Source organism: Amaranthus tricolor, chromosome 16 (genome assembly GCF_026212465.1).
Source record: "Amaranthus tricolor cultivar Red isolate AtriRed21 chromosome 16, ASM2621246v1, whole genome shotgun sequence".
NCBI lineage: Eukaryota > Viridiplantae > Streptophyta > Magnoliopsida > Caryophyllales > Amaranthaceae > Amaranthus > Amaranthus tricolor.
Genome location: NC_080062.1, coordinates 22,691,375 through 22,711,270, shown reverse-complemented (window position 1 = coordinate 22,711,270; position 19,896 = coordinate 22,691,375). Strand labels below are relative to the sequence as shown.

Genomic DNA, 19,896 nt, shown 5'->3' with positions numbered 1-19,896 from the left:
ATATATATATATATATAATATATATATATATATATATATATATATATATATATATATATATATATATATATATATATAAATATATATATATATATATATATATATATATATATATATATATATATATATAATATTACTTTTCCCATGCGTTTTTAGCACAATGAAGAAAGTGCGTGGACAAATGGGATCCACATCCAGAGCCACATTTCCGAAATGGACAGCATTAATGTTACACAAATTCTATTTTATGGGTTTTTAAGCTTTTTTTGGACTTTCGCGCATAAAGTAGCTCAAACTTGCTTTCTTTTGCACAAAACTTAGCACACAAAACTATTTGGTTTATATTATTGTGTTGAAGTGGTTAGAATTTAAAATCGTAGTCATGAGCTAGAAATTACGTGTTAAATTCACTACAAGAAAAGTTATTTTTAGCAACAGAAAAAGTCGTTGCTAAAAATCTGATTTTGTTGCTAAAAATGTTTTTTGCAACGAAGTACATTGTTGCGGGTACAGCCGTAGTGAAAACTTTTAGCAACGACTATGGTTGTTGCAAAAGATATCTGTTTTTTCCAACGAAATCTGTTGTTGCAAAAAAAATGTCGTTGCAATTCCTTCAAACATTTTTAGCAACAAAAAAGCTCGTTGCCAAATCTCTTGCATTTTTAGCTACAACTATTTTCGTTGTTAAATTTCTGTTTTTCACAACAATTCAAGTTGTTGCAATACATGATAGTCAATCTTTTGCAACGACTTTACTGTAGGGAAAACAATGAAGTAAAATTTATTATTAATGTTTTTAGCAACAACTATTTCCGTTGCAAAAAACATACACATTTTTTGCAACAATTATAGTCGTTGCTAAAAACCAATTTTATTGTACAATAAACTAGACAATTAAAATAATAAATAATTTAATACCAACTAAACTAATATCACCGATTATCATTATATATTAATTCGTATCCCAAAATATCACACGTCCCAAATATTATCGTGTGTCATTGAATCCCGTGATTGATATACATGTAACGGATTGGATAACCAATTTTCCAACATAATTCTCCAACCATACACAAGTTTTTATGCAAAAAATTACAAGTGATAGGCACTTTTAAAAAGTCCAAAAATATACAAGTGCACATATAACTTCTTCATAACCCAAAACATCGCGCATCCAAAATCATTGTAGCTATCACCAACTTCGTCATTGTAGCCCCAATATTGAGTATTCACAATCAAACCATACCTACACTTTTTGGAGAGACATAATAAGCAAAGGTCTTAGCATGATATTCACTAACAAAAGCATTATATGTATAGGGAAAGCATTTAGAATTGACCATCAAATTCACAATTGGACTAAAATGCCAACCAGCTAATGCCATTGTAACTAAAGCTACAACACAAGCCACCAATACTCCTAATTGGACTAAAATGCCAACAAGCTAATGCCATTGTAACTAAAACCACAACACAAGCCACCAATAGTCCTAATTGGACTAAAATGCCAACCAGCTAATGCCATTCTAAGTAAAACTACAACACAAGCCGTCAATACTCCTAATTAGACGCAAAAAATAGGCCAAGTATATGTCTTTTTAGCATGTTGTAAGCCTAAGTATATGTTAAAAAAATGCAAAAGAAAGCATCATTTACCTAATAAGCATTCATGACAATCATTGAACTTCTTTACTCTGTAGCTGTTGTAAGATGCTTTGTTTCATCGATTCAATTGCTTCTTGTTGTTGTGCCTTATATTCTTCAAATTGTCGTTGTTGTAGCAACTGACTTTCCATCAAATCTTTAATTTGTTGTTGTTGCTCTTGAATTTTCTCTTGTTGTTGCTCCACGATCTTACGTTGTTCTATTTGTGCTTTCTCTTTAGAATATGCACGTATCCCTGTCCCTTTTCCACGTACATGCCCTGACTTTTGGCCCAGAACTCTAAGCAAAATTTCATCTTGTGTCATTGAATCCCCAGCTGATGCAACAACATCTTTCAACTTCACCTAATAGTTAAACAAGATATATGTAATTGCATATTATAATAAAAAAATCAAACAAGGGTAACAAAAATATAGTTATAATGGGTTGTTGTACATACATGGATTTCTTTTGACCGCGTATCGAGCCATTCTAGTTTTCCTTGATCATTCTTACGAGTGTGTTGGATAAGCCAAACTTTATCAGCAGTTAGCTTCACATTATCATTCTCTTTTGTCTATTCAAATTATACAACGTTATTGATATTATTTCAGACTACATTCAATAAACATAATAAAATAGGTTTGTCTTACCAATACATCTTCTGATTCAGGAAATGATAAATTTCCAGTCGTATGCATAGTTCTCTTGGCAGAATTCCGATTTTTACAGTTCCTCTCACTTATGACCTGCATGATGATTACAAAAGTTGATGCCAATCAAGTTCTTGCTCATAGTTCATATACATCGGCTCATAGTTCATAAATAGTACATAGTTTAGTTAAAGAAATGCCTTAAATTTGTCAGATCCGTAATACTTGATTAGATATTCCCATTGAGGTTGGGGTAAGTCAAAAGGAGGATTCTTTTTGAGCTCCTCGTTAGTTTTTCCGCATCTCGCACTTTTGTAGTAATTGTGCAACCTACACTTGTACAATCTATATAAACGTTGCATGGTCTCCAAGACAAATGCATACATTCGGAAGTAATCGCTAGACTTATCAATTTCAAACTTATCCTGCACAAAGAAGGTAAGATGATAGGTACAACAAAAACCAGAAAACTATAATGCTAAATAAGTGATATTAATAAAGAAATTAGTAACTAACATAACCTGTATTTCCTTCAACATACTTTCTCCAGCTGCCTCAAATGCTTCTTTCCAACTTTTCACATTCAAGGGAGCTTTTGTCCTCACAATACACCCACACTCATTAACCAAGTGACGAGCATTTTCTCCAATTGCTCGGTCAATTTCATCAGGTATTGTGATCTTCAATTTCGATCCTCTCCCTTTAATTTTCATGTCAACCACGTAACTCTTATACATTCCTCTCTTACCTCTTCCTTTGATCTTACTAGTTGCTAAGATAATACAAATGTTCAAAGTTATCAAGTATGCCTACAATAATCAATAATCAATAATCAATAATATTTAAAAAAGTTGCTCCATCTCTGTTAATTACCTGTATTTCTATCTATCTCATCACCGTTAACTTGCTCCACCTCATTTCGAGTGATAATTTGCCTTGGTTGTGGATCTAAAGCTTCATTCACTTGCAAGCCCACTTCAATTCTACTAACAAAGTTGCTTCTTTTCTTTCTCTTACCAAGTATGCCTACAATAATGGTCATTAATCATTAATCAATAATATGTAAATAATTACAAACTAGAAACGTGAAAGTCGAATTTTGCAATAATGTACTTTCATCCATTAAGGTAATGACGCCTTCTGATGCTTGGTCATTTAAGATTGGTGTAACAGTTTCTTCATAACCTTGAAGATCGTCTCCATGAATCAAGTTATGGTCATTCAAGGTCGGTGCATCAGTTGTTGGCGATTTAGTTGCTGGCAATTCAGTTGGTGCTGTTTTGTTTATATGGGCTTCATAAGTTGTTCGTTGCCTCTCCAAATCTACAAGGGTAAAGACAATAAAAATCAAAGTGAATTCAACATAATAAAATTTAAATATTTTGAATTGAAATAGAAAAAAAAAACTTACTTTTGCTAACTGCATCAGCAATCTCATCTGTGATGTGTGGGTTAGAGCTATCATTGAATTGACCAGCTACATTTTGCTTGCTAAACAATTGTGTCCGACTAGCTTGAACACGACTCATAAGTTTTCCGGGGGCAATACTTCGACTGCATATTTTCTTTCCCCCTCCTCTCCCAACCATCTTTTATCTATTCACATATTTTTGCAAAATTATCAAACAAAAGGTAGCTTCAATAATAAACAATATATTTCAAGATAGAGCGGAAAAAATAAACAATAGTAGCCGAATTGTTCATATAGATAACAAGATAATAGTGAATGTAAATATTGTACAACAGAACATAATGAAGGAGATAAATCAAAATCAAATTTCTTCTTCAACTTCACTCGATTCCTCAAAGACTTCAATTTCACCATCATTAATGAAATTGTCATCTTCCAATATTTGTGTAACCATTTGCACTTCATGTTCTCCTTTATAATCCATAAACATATTTGTAGCCAACGACGAACTAACTCTGAAATTGTTAGTATGTACGCAATCAGTACATTCAGCTTCAATATTAGCTTCCACCTCTACTTGTTGAAAGGCATCTACATCTATACCCTCCTTATGTAGATCACTAGCACTCATATTATACAAATCCCTTGGTTGTGCTTTTACAACAAATTCCCAATTCTCATTGTTTTCATCTTGTATGTAAAATACTTGTTCCACTTGGGATTCTAGCACAAACACATCATCCGACTTTAAAAGTCTATTCTTATTCACACTAACCAAACCATGCTCATCTACCTTATACCCTCTACCAAGGTTTTCTACATCAAACCAACTGCATTTGAAGACAAATACATGATTTTCTCCAGGATAACGCATTTGATATATGTCTCTCAAAACGCCATAGTATTCCTTATCTGAAGCATCATCACCACGCACCATGACACCTGAATTTTGTGTTTCCCTATTTTCTGACCTATCACTGGTGTGGAAACGGAAACCATTTACAATATATGCTGTGTAACGCCCTACAACTCTAGAAGGACCACAAACCAAATTGTACAAGTCTTTATCACAGCGTCCAAGTTTATAAATTTTTTGTACCTAAATGAACAAATGTTAACATACTTTATTAGCAAAATGGCTTACTGGACAAACTTAAGAAGGAAACCATTTACAATGTATTACTTAAAAGCTTTCTTACTTGATTTTTTATCCATTTGGAAAATTGTTCTTTGTGCCTCCGTTCTACATTTCTTGGACATTCCTTCTCCAATTCCAACTTATGTTTTCTATGACACCATATAAAAACAAATAAATGTGGCTTCTATAGCCTAAAATATACTATACAATTCAAACTAATTAAACATAAGGAATAAAAATGGCTTACTGGACAAACTTAAGAAGTGGATCGTAGTTTTGAAGAATATAAAAATGGATTTGATCACACTCTAGATGATCTAGATGTATTGGTGTACTCCCCCCAATGGTATGTCCAAGTGGTCTAAAAACCTCAAGGTTTGATTTTAATGTATCCTCTTCTATATCTTCATCGTCATTTCTTACTTTGCGATTGAATTTAGTGTCAATGTCACTCATGTATCTAGAGCAGAATGTTAAGCACTCATCTGCCAAATAACCTTCAGCAATGCAACCTTCTGGATGTGCTCGATTTCGAATATATGATTTTAATGTTCAGAGATACCTAATAGAATAAGACATGTTATGTTAGTATTTGAATACTTGACAAACATGCATGAGTATATTTCTTAAAGAAAAAGTATACCTCTCAATAGGATACATCCACCGATATCGAACTGGTCCAGCAATTTTTGCCTCGGTTGCCAGATGTACAACTAAATGCACCATAACATCAAAAAAAGCCGGTGGAAATATCATTTCCAACTTGCATAAGGTGTAAGGAATTTTTTTTTCAAGTTCTTCCAATTGACCAACACTTATGTTTTTAGAGCAAAGGTCTCGAAAAAAAAAACTTAGTTCAACCAAAGGGTCATAAACCTCTTTAGGTGAAAAGCCACGAAGTGCAAGGGGAAGCAACTGCTCAATAAAAACATGATGGTCATGACTCTTCAAACATGATATCTTTTTTCCATTATCTTTAACACAACGAGAAATGTTTGATAGATATCCATCGGGAGATTTCATTTTTGCAAACATACGACATATGGAAACCTTGGCATCTGACCTCAATGTATATATAGCAATAGGAACACGCACCTTACCATCAACCACTTTAGGATGCAACTTATCTCTGATTCTCATCTTCACCAAATCCAATCGAGCCTTCAAAGTATCTTTGTTTTTGCCTTGTATGCTCATTAAAGTACCCAAGATATTATCAGAGACATTTTTCTCAATATGCATAACATCCAAGTTATGACGAACTTTTAATTTCCTCCAATAAGGCAAGCTAAAGAAAATGCTTTTCTTTTTCCACCCAAACAAGCTATTAGAAGCATCCCTTTTTCTTTTGTTCCCTACAATCTTCCCATATTTTGCTTGTGAGAATCGGCTATAATGTTGTAATACATCATCCCCACTCAATGGAACTGGTGCAACACCTTTTTCAATTTTACCGTCAAAAGAATTGGCATCATTTCTCCACTTATGATTCATTGGAAGCCAACGTCGATGCCCTAAATAACCACCCTTATGCATCAATGAAGTCCGTTTAGTTTCCTTATGACAACATGGACAAGCGTAATAACCTTTGGTAGACCATCCAGACAAATCTGCATACGCAGGAAAGTCATTGATAGTCCACAGTAGTGATGCACGCAAGATGAAATTTGTTTTAGAGTAAGCATCATAGGTTTCAACACCAACCTCCCAAAGCTCCTTTAACTCCTTAATAAGTGGTTGGAGGTAGACGTCCATATTAATTCCAGGACTTGTTGGACCTGGTACTAGTAAAGATAGCATAAATGAATAAGGTTTCATGCATAACCAAGGAGGTAAATTATAAGGGATAAGAACCACTGGCCATATGCTATGTTGTGAATTATTGAAAGGCTGAAAGCCATCACAAGCTAGTCCAAGTCTAACATTTCGCACCTCTTTAGCAAATTCACTATATTCTTCATCAAATGATTTCCATGCAAAGGAGTCAGATGGATGTCTCATTGTATCATCCAACCCACTCGCATTGTCATCCTCCAAAAAGGTATCATCCTCCTCTTCCCTAGAAAGGGCATCATCATCTATAATCCTATCACAATCATTCACTTTAGTAGCATCCCTTTCTTTGTGCCAACGCATGTCTTTGGATGTCTTTCTACACATGTACAACCTTTGTAGCCTAGGCTTCAATGGAAAATATCTTAGCACTTTTCTAGAAACCTTTACCCCCTTAGAAGAGCCTTCTTTTTCTTGTTTCCACCTTGATAAACCACAAGTGGGACACTCAATCAATTTTTCATGCTCTTTCCAAAAAAGAATACAATCATTTTCACAAGCATCAATCTTAAAATAATCAAGCCCCAAGTCTTTAATGAGTTTCTTAGCCTCGTAATAAGAAGTTGGAAGGTTAGCGCCATAGCCTTGACGTTCTAATTGGAGTAAACTATCAAAAGACTTATCAGACCAATTATTCAAAACCTTTAAATGTAATAATTTAACAATATATGACAACTTAGACATTGTTGTGCCATGCATTGTTAATGGTTCTTGGTACTCCTCTAAAAGTTTGAAAAACTTTTTTGCATTTGCATTAGGTTTCTCATACTCCTCAACATTATTTAAAGCCTCTTGAGCACTCCCAACATTCATAGCACCAACTCCACAAGCATCTTGCAACATTGTGAAACCACTATCAGTGTCATTGGACTCATTAACATCATCCCCTTCACTTGATTCAACTAATTCTTCCCCGTGAAGTTCCCAAAAAGTGTACTTCTCATACATTCCACTCTTAAGCAAGTCTAATCTTACATCACATTTTGTTTTAAGAAATATATTGCGACAACAATTACAAGGACACCTAATAGTAGTACTATCTCGATCATCTTCTCTTACTTTGGAAAGAGAAAAATTTAGAAACTCATCAACACCATTTACATAATCAATAGATGAACGATCTTTTACTTTGACCCATGCCTTATTCAAAATCATTTCCTATATTTAAAGTTTATAATAATTAGATTATATAACATTCAATAATATCACCAAGAACTCCTTATAATATTGTTAACAATTCATACAAGAACAAGAACAATTTAACAACTTGTAGAAGAATTTAATTTTGAGTTGTTCGTAAAACAATTTAACGATTCAAAAAGAACAAGAACAACTTAAATTTTTGAAAGAAACACAAGAACAATTTAACAACTTCAATAACAATTTAACCACGGTGTGAAAGGGAATTTTAAGTTTAAGTTCTTTGAAGAACAATTTAACAATAAAAACAAGAACAAAGATTACCATTTGTTCCAATGTATGCGTGACAAATCAATTTAGAAAATATTTTCAATACATGACAAATCAACTTAGACAAATCAACTTGAATAAACAAGAGCAATTTAAGAAGTTCACATGAGGGAATAATTAGAACAAAGCCCAGAAAACGCAAGTAAAACTTGTTCCAAAAAGCCCAGACAAATCAACTTGTTCCAGAAAACACAAGTAAAACAAAGCCCAGAAAGCCCAGACAAATCAACTTGTTCTAGAAAACGCAAGTAAAACTTGTTCCAGAACAACCCATAAACTTGTTCCATAATTAGAAAACGCAAGTAAATCAAGAAAAACGCAAGTAATTTCCAATACACATACATAAATCTTATAATTAGAACAAAGCCCAACAAAAAAGCCGAAATCTTGTTCCTTCGCAGAGCCAAGACCGAAAATCAGTACAACCCAACAATTCAAACTGATGAAATACACATACATTAATCTGATAATTACAACAAAGCCCAAGAAATTCAAAGAACAACCCATAAATTGAAATCAACAAGAAACAAGAACAACAAATTTAAAGAAAACGAAAGGCAAAAAAAAATTAAAACTACCTGTCGTGGGTTCAGAGGCGGCTGAAGGGCAGCGTAGCGGCAGCACCGGCGTGCAGAAGGCGGCTGAAAAAGCGGCAGAGGTTCCGATGTGCAGGCGGCAATGGCTTACCTCCGGTGTGCGGGATTAGGGCTTGTGAGGGAATCGGGTTTGTGAGGGAAGGCTATGGGCGGGGTATATGGTTTCTGAAATTTCGAAGGGAGGGAATTGGATTATGAGGGATTGGGGTTTATTTTTGAGAGGGAAATAAAAAAAAAAATTATTAGTATAAGGTTTTTTGCAACGACTTTATTGTATCTGTATATTTAAATATTTTTCGCAACAATATATACTGTTACGAATTATTTATCTAATTTTAGCAACAACATTGTTTGTTGGAAAAAATTGGCTTACACCGGGAAATTATTAAAAGGGGTGGGAAAATTTATTTTTTTTTGGCAACGATTATTTAGCAACAACAATGGATTTTGCAACAACTTATATTTTTCGCAACGAAAAAAATTTATTCGTTGCTAAAACTTGTTGCTAAAAACAAGTTTTCTTGTAGTGATTGCAATTTTAAGGGTTTTTATGCGTTTTTGGCACTTTTGCGCATAAAGTAGCTCAAACTTGGTTTTTTTGCACGAAACTTGGCACACAACACTATTTGGTATATATTATTGTGTTGAAGTGGTTAGAATCTAAAATCATAGTCATATGCTAGAAATTACGTGTTAAGTTGCAATTTTAAGGGTTTTTAAGCGTTTTTGGCACTTTTGCGCATAAAGTTGTTCAAACTTGGTTTTTTTTACACGAAACTTGGCACACAACACTATTTGGTATATATATTTTTGTGTTGAAGTGGTTAGAATTGAAAATCATAGTCATATTCTTGAAATTACGTGTTAATTTAGTTGCGATTTTATGCGTTTTTAAGCTTTTTTGGCACGTACATCTATTTTCTCTTAGTGCTTTCAATAACCTTCTAATTCCATTGATTGCGACTACTACACGTTGAAATACATGTACGATATTATAAAATCCATGAAGGTGGTAGGAGTCGAAAATATAGATGCCGTAAGTATTTGTGATGTTCTTAAATTATATTATAATATATATATACATATATATATATATATATATATATATATATATATATATATATATATATATATATATATATATATATATATATATATATATATATATATATTTATTACTATATTAATTATTATTGGTAAAATCTAATGTTTATTAATCTTTTAATTTAATAGTATATTATAGGTTTTATACGACATTCCGAGAGAAACACGCCCTCTGAGAAATGGAGAGATGCACGAATTAAAAGATAAGATTGCCGCGTATAATCTTGCTAATTTTTGTCCTTGATAAATTGTAATTAGTAAATATTTTTTAGGAATTTAATGTATATAATATTATTTATATGTACGTATATTATTTATACGATCGAGAGTTTATTATCACAAAGTGATTATTGGTGATTATTTGTGATTATCATTGGATTATTGGATTAATCATTGTTTATTACATTGTACAATATTATTGGATTATTATTAGTAGCAAACGAAAAAAGAAAAAAAAATACCAACTATTTGCTGCGGTCAACCCATAACCACACCAAATAAAGAGGAATATTTGCTACGGTCAGCCTCAAAACGCAGCAAATATTATAAACTATATGCTCCGGTTTTGAGGCTGACCGCAGCAAATACTCCTCTTTATTTGATGCGGTTATGGGTTGACCGTAGCAAATAATGCCCTTTTTTGCTGCGATTTTAAACCGAAGCATTTAAAATAGGCCATTTGCTGCTATCACTATGGCTTGGGGCCAAAACTGCAACAAACTTTGGACAAAAAACACAGCAACTGAAGTTTTTCTCACTAGTGAAAGCGATAGTCATATGCTTGAAATTACATGCTAAGTTGTGTTTTTGAGGTTTTTTAAGCGTTTTTAGCACTTTCTCGCATAAATAGGCTCAAAATTTGTTTGTTTGGTACAAAACTTGGCACACAACACTATTTGGTATATATTATTGTGTTGAAATTGTTGGAATCCAAAACAATAGTCATATGCTTGAAATTACATGCTAAGTTGCGTTTTTGAGGTATTTAAAGCGTTTTTGGCACCTTCTCGCATAAAGTGGTGCAAACTTTGTTTGCTCGGCACAAAACTTGGCACACAGCACTATTTGGTATATATTATTTTGTTGAAATCGTTAGAATCCAAAACGATAGTCATATGCTTGATATTACGTGCTAAGTTGCGTTTTTGAGGTTTTTTAAGCGTATTTCGTACTTTCTCGTATACAGTGGTTCAAATAAACTGCCTTTGTTCGGCACGTAACATGGCATCCAATACTATTTGGTATATATTATTGTGTTGAAATATTTAGAATCTAAAAGAATAGTCATCTGTTTGAAATTACGTGCTAAGATGCGTTTTTGAGGTTTTTTAAGCGATTTTGACACTTTCTCGCATAAAGTGGTTCAAACTTTGTTTGTTGGGCAGGAAACTTGGCACACAATACTATTTTGTATTTATTATTGTGTTGAAATGTTTAGAATCCAAAAGAATAGTAATATACTTGAAATTACGTGCTAAGATGCGTTTTTGAGGTTTTTTAAGCGTTTTCACACTTTCTCACATAAATTGGTTCAAATTTCGTTTGTTCGGCACAAAACTTGGCACACAACACTATTTGGTATATATTATTGCTTTGAAATGGTTAAAATTCCAAACAATATTCATATGCTTGAAATTACCTACTAAGTTGCGTTTTAGAAGTTTTTAAAGCGTTTTTGGCACTTTATCGCATAAAGTGGTTCAAACTTTGTTTATTCGGCACAACACTATTTGGTATATGTTACTGTGTTGAAATGGTTACAATCCAAAACAATAGACATATGCTTGAAATTACATGCTATGTTGCGTTTTTGAGGTTTTTTAAGCATTTTTGGCATTTTCTCGCAGAAAGTGGTGAAAACTTTGTTTGTTCGGTACATAACTTGGCAAACAACACTACTTAGTATATATTATTGTGTTGAAATGGTTGGAACCCAAAAAAATAGTCATATTCTTGAAATTACATGCTAATTTGCGTTTTTGAGGTTTTTTAAGCGTTTTTGTCACATTCTCGCATAAAGTGGTTCATACTTTGTTTGCTCGGCACAAAACTTGGCACACAACACTATTTGGTATATATATTGTGTTGAAATGGTTAGGGTCCAAAACAATAGTCATATGCTTCATATTATGATCTAAGTTGCGTTTTTAAGGTTTTTTAAGCGTTTTTCGCACATTCTCGCATACACTAGTTCAAATACACTTCCTTTGTTCGGCACAAAACTTGGCACTAAATACTATTCGGTATATATTATTGTTTTGAAATGGGTAGAATTCAAAAGCATAGTCATATGCGTGAAATTACGTGCTAAGATGCATTTTTTAGGTTTTTTAAGCGCTTTTGCCACTTTTTCGCATAAAATGGTACAAACATGGTTCGTTTTGGCATGAAACGTGGCACACAAAACTATTAGGTATATGTTAAATGTTGAAACGGTTAGAGTTGAAAACAATGGTCCTATGTTAAAAATTACGTGCTAATATCCGTTTTTAAGGTTTTTAGAGCTTTTTCTGACTTTTTCTCACTTAAAATTGTTAAAACTTTGGTTGTTAGGCATGAAAATTTGCATACAACACTATTAGGTATATATTATTACGATGAAATGGTTAGAATTGAAATAAATATCCATCTGCATGAAATTACGTGATCAGTTCCATTGTTAAGGTTTCTAAAATGTTTTTAGCACTTTCTCGTTTAAAGTAGTTCAAACTTGGTTTGTTTTGCATGAAACTTGGCACACAACACTATGTGGTATATATTATTGTATTGGAATAGTTAGAATTGAAAAAAACAGTCATATGTTTGAAATTACGTGATAAGTTCCTTTTTAATGTTTTTTAAGCTTTGTTGGCACATTCTCGCATAAAGTAGTTCAAACTTTATTTGTTTAGCATTAAACTTGGCACACAACAATAATTGGTATATATTATTGTGTTGAAATGGTTAGAAGAAAACAATAGTCATATGCATGAAATTACGTGCTTAATTCCGTTTTTCAGGTTTTTAAAACTTTTTTAACTTTCTCGCAAAAAGTAGTTCAAACTTTGTTTGTTTGGCATGAAACATGGCACCCAACACTATTTCCTATATATTATTGTGTTGAAATGATTAGAATTGAAAAAACTAGTATATGATTGAAATTACGTGCTAAGTTCTGTTTTTAAGGTTTTTAAAACTTTTTTTGGTACGTTCTCGCTTAAAGGAGTTCAAATTTGATTTGTTTTGAATGAAACTTTGGCACACAACAATATTTAGTGTATATTATTGTGTTGAAACAGTTAGATTTGAAACAATAGTCATATGCTTGATATTTTGTGAAAAGTTCTGTTTTTAAAGTTTTTAAAGCTTTTTTGACAATTACTCGCATAGAGTACGTCGAACTTGGTTTGTTTGACATTAAACTTGGCACACAATAATAATTAGTATATTTTATTGTGTTGAAATGGTTAGAAGAAAATCATAGTCATATGCTTGAAATTACGTGCTAAGTTCCATTTTTAAGGTTTTTAAAACTTCTTTTGGCACATTCTTCCTTAAATTAGTTAAAACTTAGTTTGTTTCGCATGAAACTTGCCATACAACATAATTTGTTATATATTATGGTGTTGAAGTGGTTAGAATTGAAAACAATAGTTATATGCTTGAAATTAAGTGCTAAGTTCTGTATTTAAGGTTTCACTAGTAGAAAAAACCTCATTTGCTGCGGTTTTTTGACCATTATTTGCTGCGGTTTTGGCCCCAAGCAATAGTGATAGCAGCAAATGGCCTATTTTAAATGTTGCGGTTTAAAACCGTAGCAAAAAAGAGCATTATTCGCTGCAGTCAAACCATAACCGCAGCAAATAAAGAAGAGTATTTGCTGCGGTCAGCCCCCAAAACCGCAGCAAATAAGTGGCATTATTTGTTGCGGTTTTGGGGGCTGACAGCAGCAAATACTATTCTTTATTTGCTGCGGTTTTGGTTTGACCACAGTAAATAGTTGGTATTTTTTTTTCGTTTTATACTAATAATAATCCAATAATTATATAAAATGTAATAACAATGATTAATCCAATAATAATCCAGTGATAATCACAAATAATCACCAATAATCTCTTTGTAATAATAAACTCTCGATCGTACATGTAATATAATATTATGTACGTACATATATATATAATATATTAAAGTCCTAAAAAATCTATACTAATTACAATTTTGAAGGACAAAAATCAGCAAGATACGTGGCAATCTTGTCTATTAATTTACGCATCTCTCCACTTCACAGAGGGCGTGTTTCCCTCGGAATGTCGTATAAAACACATAATATAATATAAAATTAAAAGATTAATAAACATTAGATTTTACCAATAATAATAATTTAAGAATGCAACAAATACTTACGTCATCTATATTTTTGACTCCAAAATCCTTTACGGATTTTATAATATCGTCCATGTACTTCAGCGTGTAGTAGCCGCAATCAAAGGAAGTAGAAGGTTGTTGAAAACAAACCAAGTTTGAGCTACTTTATGCGCAAAAGTGCCAAAAACGCTTTAAAACCCTTAATATCGCAACTTAACACGTAATTTCTAGCATATGACTATGATTTTCAATTCTAACCACTTCAACACAATAATATAAACCAAATAGTTTTGTGTGCTAAGTTTCGTGCAAAAGAAAGCAAGTTTGAGCTACTTTATGCCCGAAAGTCCAAAAAAAGCTTAAAAACCCATAAAATAGAATGTGTACCTTTAATGCTGTCCATTTCGGAAATGTGGCTCTGGATGTAGATCCCATTTGTCCACGCACTTTCTTCATTGTGCTAAAACGCATGGGAAAAGTGATATTATATATATATATATATATATATATATATATATATATATATATATATATATATATATATATATATATATATATATATATATATATATATATATATATATATATATATATATATATATATATATATATATATATATATGTATATATAACACTTAATTAAATCAAATTGGTAAAATAATTAATATTACGTACGTATTCAACAACGTTTTGAATTTTGTGTTGCGAGGCGGGCTTTAAGGTTTTTGTAATGAGTCGAAGACATGCACAATGTTTGTTAAAGGACAAATGATCAAAAGTATCCAATGCAAACAACAAATGCAAAATTAAAATCAACAAATTACAGATTATGTGAACTTTAAAATCAAAAGATAAGTTCAATTTCAAAAATAAAACTTACTCTTCCACATAAGGAGCTAGAATGAACGTGTGTGTAGATGTAAGGGAATTAGTTAAAGAAGTCTTAATGTATTCTCTGACGTCATCTGGATTTTTTACACATTTAGTACCCAAAATCTCAGGACAATACTATCCAAATTTTATTAGAGGTTCACAAGAATTTAGCTCCTCGTAAGCCGCACTAAACTCACGAATAAGAAAATTTTGTCAGTAATTCGGTTATTAAAACAATTAAACAACAATGCCTAACTTGTAAGATAATGAACATCACCTCATGTAGACATGGATAAGAGCTACGTTCAGCATCTCTCCTCTCAAAAATTGCCCAATGTCACTAGGACCAATAATTACAAACGGGCTTTCTAAAAAGCAGAATTGGTCCTTCTGCAGGTTTAGAATGATTGGGTCCTCCTCACACAGGCGATATGCGCAAGTGTGCAGCCATTTGCAATCTTGAGAGAGATCGTTTAGCTCCGCATCAGTCAAAATTGGAGTGCTTGGCATCGACTTTGAGCCAATCGACACCTTTGTTGAGGAACCGATCTCTCTCCAAGATCGCTTTGGACTCTTTTGCTATTTCAATTTACACAATTAAATTAGTGTAAGCATGCAATTATAAAAATAAAATTAAATAAGGTACAAATGATTGTTACCATGTTATTGAATCGGACCCAAGCATATGGCCATGTGACGAAACTACCAAGGGCGTCTGATACTTTCTCAAGGCTCCATTTTTGCATTTGAATCGGGAGTGAGAAATCTTCAAACCCCTTTAGAATAGTTTCCACGGTCACACTAGTCACACTGATGTGGCCACTTGTAACAGGCATCGAATGCACTATTTGGCCCTCTTTGGTTGGCTGGGCCACACCATATGCAACCTTAGTTAAGTCGCCATCACTAGCAACACCTAACTGAGGCAGCAAAAGAGAACAAGGAGTCGCCTCCTGAAAATTGTGTCGTTTAATATAATAAGCATCATAATAAAATATTAAAACGCGTTGCAATTAAATTAATAGGTGCTTATATATTTAAAAACTATGTACCTGTACCACTGGCTCCGGAGTTGGCTCTAGATTTTGAGCAACGGGGTTTATGGTCTTCGGTGTGGGGTTTTCCCCTTCAGGGGTAGTAATGGGCTGGGGTGCTACGGGGGTAATGGGCTCGGGTGTTGGCTCGATTGAAGCATTAGGATCCCCATGTTGACTTTCCTGATCCTCGAAAATCAGGTTTACCAAGTCAACAATGGTTGCTCCCATCTTCTTCAACACAACGGCTAGTTTGGCGAGAACGTCCTTCGTAATTTCTGCTAGGAGGGTTGCTACTTCATCCCGTAGCATCGTTCGGAATTGAGTAGCAACACACTCTTTGCCAAATGCCTTCTATAACCCCAGGCGGACGCCTCCTATTCCGACTACCCGCCCACTGTGGTTTTTCCCTAAGACCATATGTAATGCGTCAACATTGCCTCTTGGGGTGAACTCCTCCGTAGCTTCTTTTTCCTTCTAGCCCATCTGTTCAAATAAAAAGTGACATATATAACAATTAGTATAAGTAAATCGAAGCCAAAAAACACAAAACAAATCAAGAATATACTTAATAATTTCAAAACTCACCACAGCATCAGCAACCTTCTTCGTTCCCGGATCATTAATGGTAACTTTACCACTTGCATCTCGGGAATGAATCCCGCAATACCAATCTCGCACCCGATCTCCAACAGGAGTATTCACAGATGCAGAGGTAATCGTAGATGAGGGCGTGGATGAACTTTGATTGGGGTATAAACCCACATCCACCCACTCTTTTCGGACCTCATCGTACGTTTTTTGGCCCAAGCGATGGTAAAACTTCCTTTTGATTGTTGATTCAGAAGCTTTACCACGCTTTTCCTAATTAAAAAATAGAAATCAAATGTCATATATTAGTTTAATAACTGAATCAAAAGAAGTAAATTCAAATCAAAAACCATAATATAATAGGAAATACTTACAACTTCTACGAGAGTTGTTCTTTTGGCAACAAAGGCCTCCCAATCCGTCTTCGATATGTGACCCCATATTTCGTAGGGCATCTTTGAAGGTGCTTGCTCTCCACCTTCGTTTCCCGTTTTGACCTTTTTGGTCGTACGGGTACGCGTCTTCGTAATCCAGCCCGTTACTAGCTTGGATTTGAAATCTCTGAATCTTTCAATAACAGCTGAAAAGAAACACATTCTTCTTCTCCTCATCGCTCTTGATGTGAAAAAGATTCTACAAAAAAAATTATATTTATTAGTGTCAATTAAATTAATATTAAAATAAAACTAAATGAATAAAATTAGTAATGTTGCTTACCACAGTATCATTCCATAGAGATTTCTTCAAACCCTCTGGAACCTCGTTCCATGCGTGCAATATGGAAATCTTGCAGATACATAGGCCCACTTGTTTTCCATATTGCCTACGCCAATTTCCGCAGGGTTGACCCAATGTATTGTATTCCAAATGCATGGGTTCTGTGACTTTGAGGTTTTTCGTAGGACCTCGTCCTTTTCTTTTCTTACTGGTAGTGGGAGCTACCATTATTAGTGAGGCGTCTTCAGTCTCTAAATCATTGTCAAGTGGTGGAGCGTTTTCAGCCATACGCTCGTATCTCACAATTTAGTCCTCTTCAGTGTCATAACTACAATGCTCATTATCCGAGGACTCAAATCTCGGGGACAATTTCGTCTCTAAATAGAAGCATTATATATCAGTACCTGAAAGAGTATGAATAGAAATATATTAGAACAAGCTAAGTAATATTAATAATATGAGTACGATTTACAATTCTAATACGTTCAACACAATAATATATAACAAATAGTATTGTGTGCAAAGTTTCATGCAAAACAAACCAAGTTTGAGGTACTTTATGCGCGAAAGTGCCAAAAAAACTTTAAAAAGCTTAAAAGTTATACCTTGCGAATCACTTAATTCAAATGTATTCCTTCCGTGTGATCTACACGCATATGACCAACATCTACATCATCTACATCATCTTGATCCACTGATTTTGGATTGATAAAGGGAGGGGAGTCTTCAATAGCTTCATATTCTTCCTCATCCTCAACATCACCTATACCAAGGATGCTTCTTTTTCTCGGTACAACAATATACAATTTTTTATCAAACGGGTCTATAATGTAGAATACTTGCTTGGCTTGTGTGGCTAGTATGAATGGCTCCTCACTATCATGCAAACGAGCTAAGTCTATAAGAGTGAATCCACAAGGGTCGTCATTTTTTATGCATCGTCGATTATTATCTACCCACTTACACTTGAAAAGACCAATATTGAAAGTAGAGTAGTCAAGCTCGCATATTTCATGTACCCGCCAGTAGTATACCAATTTAGCATCAACCGGCGCTTGATCCTTTGCACTCGCTTAAATGTAGATGACGCCAAAATAGAAACCCCACTATTCTGTAGATAAGATGACTTCTTGTCTTGACCCTCAGTCCAAAATGTGAACCCATTGACATCGTAACCTTCATATTTGTTGACATCATCACGAGGACCAAAAGCTAACCACTTAACAATTTCGGATACACCCTTGAGTTCTTCGCATATTACTCGATTATGAAACCAATTAATAAACGTCTTGTTATGCAACTGCATCAATGCCCTATCCCCTTTAGAAGGACGTTTTGCGCGCAATATATCAAAATGCACACTCAAAAAAGGATGAACTTCCGAAATATGATGCAACACATACAATTGTGCTTGTAGAAGGCTGTCTCGAGGAGTTGTGATCGATTTATAGCCAATTGTTCCTTTTCCCTCAAGCCTACCTTCATGTCTAGAGGTGGGAAGTCCAATAGGCTTTCCGTGGCCAAATACTCGGCTATAAAGCTACTAATCTCATCGCTCACAGTGCCTTGAAACATACTCCCCTCGGTTGTGCTGGATTCCTCACCTTGTTTTGTAAAACACCCATTTGTCTTTCAAAAGGATAACACCACCTTAAAAAAACTGGACCCAAAAGGTTGATCTCACGAATGAGATGGACAATAAGATGAACCATTATGTTAAAGAAAGAAGTGGAAAATACATCTCAAACTTGCATAAAGTTACAATCACGTCGAGTTGAAGAGCATCAACTTTAAAGGGATCAAGAACTTTACTATAAATTGTGTTGAAGAACGAACATAGCTCGGTAATAGCATATCTCACATGTTTTGGCAGTATTCCACGGATTTCAATCGGTAAGAACACTTGCATCATTTCATGGAAATCGTGAAATTTCATGCTTCCCAACTTCAGCTCACCATTTAGGCTCACAAATCTCTTCATGTTGGATGAGTACCGAAACGGAACCTTAATGCCGTACAAACACTCACAAAATTTCCGCTTCTCTGCTTTGGACAATGTGTAGCAAGCTTGAGGCAAATAAACTTTGTCATTACTCATATTCTTCTTACTGTCACCAAATTCATCAACTCTATTTCTTTTCTTACTCACCTTAACATGTGCCCACAACTCCGGACGAAGACCCTTACTTTCAAACCAATCTCGCACGGCCCTAAAATCCTTTGTCTTACCCGGAATCTTCATGAGAGTCCTGAGTATGGCATCGCATACATTTTTCTCTATATGCATAACGTTAAGACAATGCCTAACCTGTAGATCTCGCTAATATGGAAGCTTCCAAAAGATTGATTCTTTTTTCCATAATCGGTCTTCACCCCCTTGCACTTGCCCTGTTTTGCCAAATACAGTCTCAACTCCCTTAACCTGTTCATAAACCTCATAACCGGTCAACGGTCAACGAGCTACACTGTCCTCAAACTCCCCGTTCAA

At 34.1% G+C, this 19,896-nt stretch overlaps 2 protein-coding genes across 2 annotated transcripts; both read right to left on the bottom strand.

Moving 5' to 3' along the window:
* Window positions 1-1,676: 1,676 nt before the first annotated feature.
* On the bottom strand, window positions 1,677-2,847 carry LOC130802649 (uncharacterized). Its single transcript, XM_057666657.1, has 4 exons — window positions 2,819-2,847; window positions 2,298-2,722; window positions 2,105-2,221; window positions 1,677-2,009 (listed from the first exon to the last, which is right to left on the bottom strand). The coding sequence occupies exons 2-4, from the start codon at window positions 2,397-2,399 to the stop codon at window positions 1,677-1,679; spliced, it is 552 nt and encodes a 183-aa protein (XP_057522640.1). The 5' UTR covers window positions 2,400-2,722; window positions 2,819-2,847.
* A 1,222-nt stretch (window positions 2,848-4,069) lies between these two features.
* LOC130802648 (uncharacterized) lies at window positions 4,070-14,286 on the bottom strand. The gene is made up of 7 exons (XM_057666655.1): window positions 14,233-14,286; window positions 8,728-8,790; window positions 8,607-8,612; window positions 5,490-7,837; window positions 5,094-5,306; window positions 4,908-4,995; window positions 4,070-4,807 (listed from the first exon to the last, which is right to left on the bottom strand). The coding sequence occupies exons 1-7, from the start codon at window positions 14,284-14,286 to the stop codon at window positions 4,070-4,072; spliced, it is 3,510 nt and encodes a 1,169-aa protein (XP_057522638.1).
* Window positions 14,287-19,896: the final 5,610 nt, after the last annotated feature.

Coding starts and splice junctions, on each gene's coding strand:
- LOC130802649 (XM_057666657.1), bottom strand. CDS start 2,399: ATGCAGGTCATAAGTGAGAGGAACTGTAAAAATCGGAATTCTGCCAAG. Junction 2,222..2,297: donor CTGAATCAGAAGATGTATTG/GTAAGACAAACC, acceptor TAATTTGAATAG/ACAAAAGAGAATGATAATGT. Junction 2,010..2,104: donor CGCGGTCAAAAGAAATCCAT/GTATGTACAACA, acceptor TTTAACTATTAG/GTGAAGTTGAAAGATGTTGT.
- LOC130802648 (XM_057666655.1), bottom strand. CDS start 14,286: ATGGACGATATTATAAAATCCGTAAAGGATTTTGGAGTCAAAAATATA. Junction 5,307..5,489: donor TGGATGTATCCTATTGAGAG/GTATACTTTTTC, acceptor ATTCTGCTCTAG/ATACATGAGTGACATTGACA. Junction 4,808..4,907: donor CCAAATGGATAAAAAATCAA/GTAAGAAAGCTT, acceptor TTGTTCATTTAG/GTACAAAAAATTTATAAACT.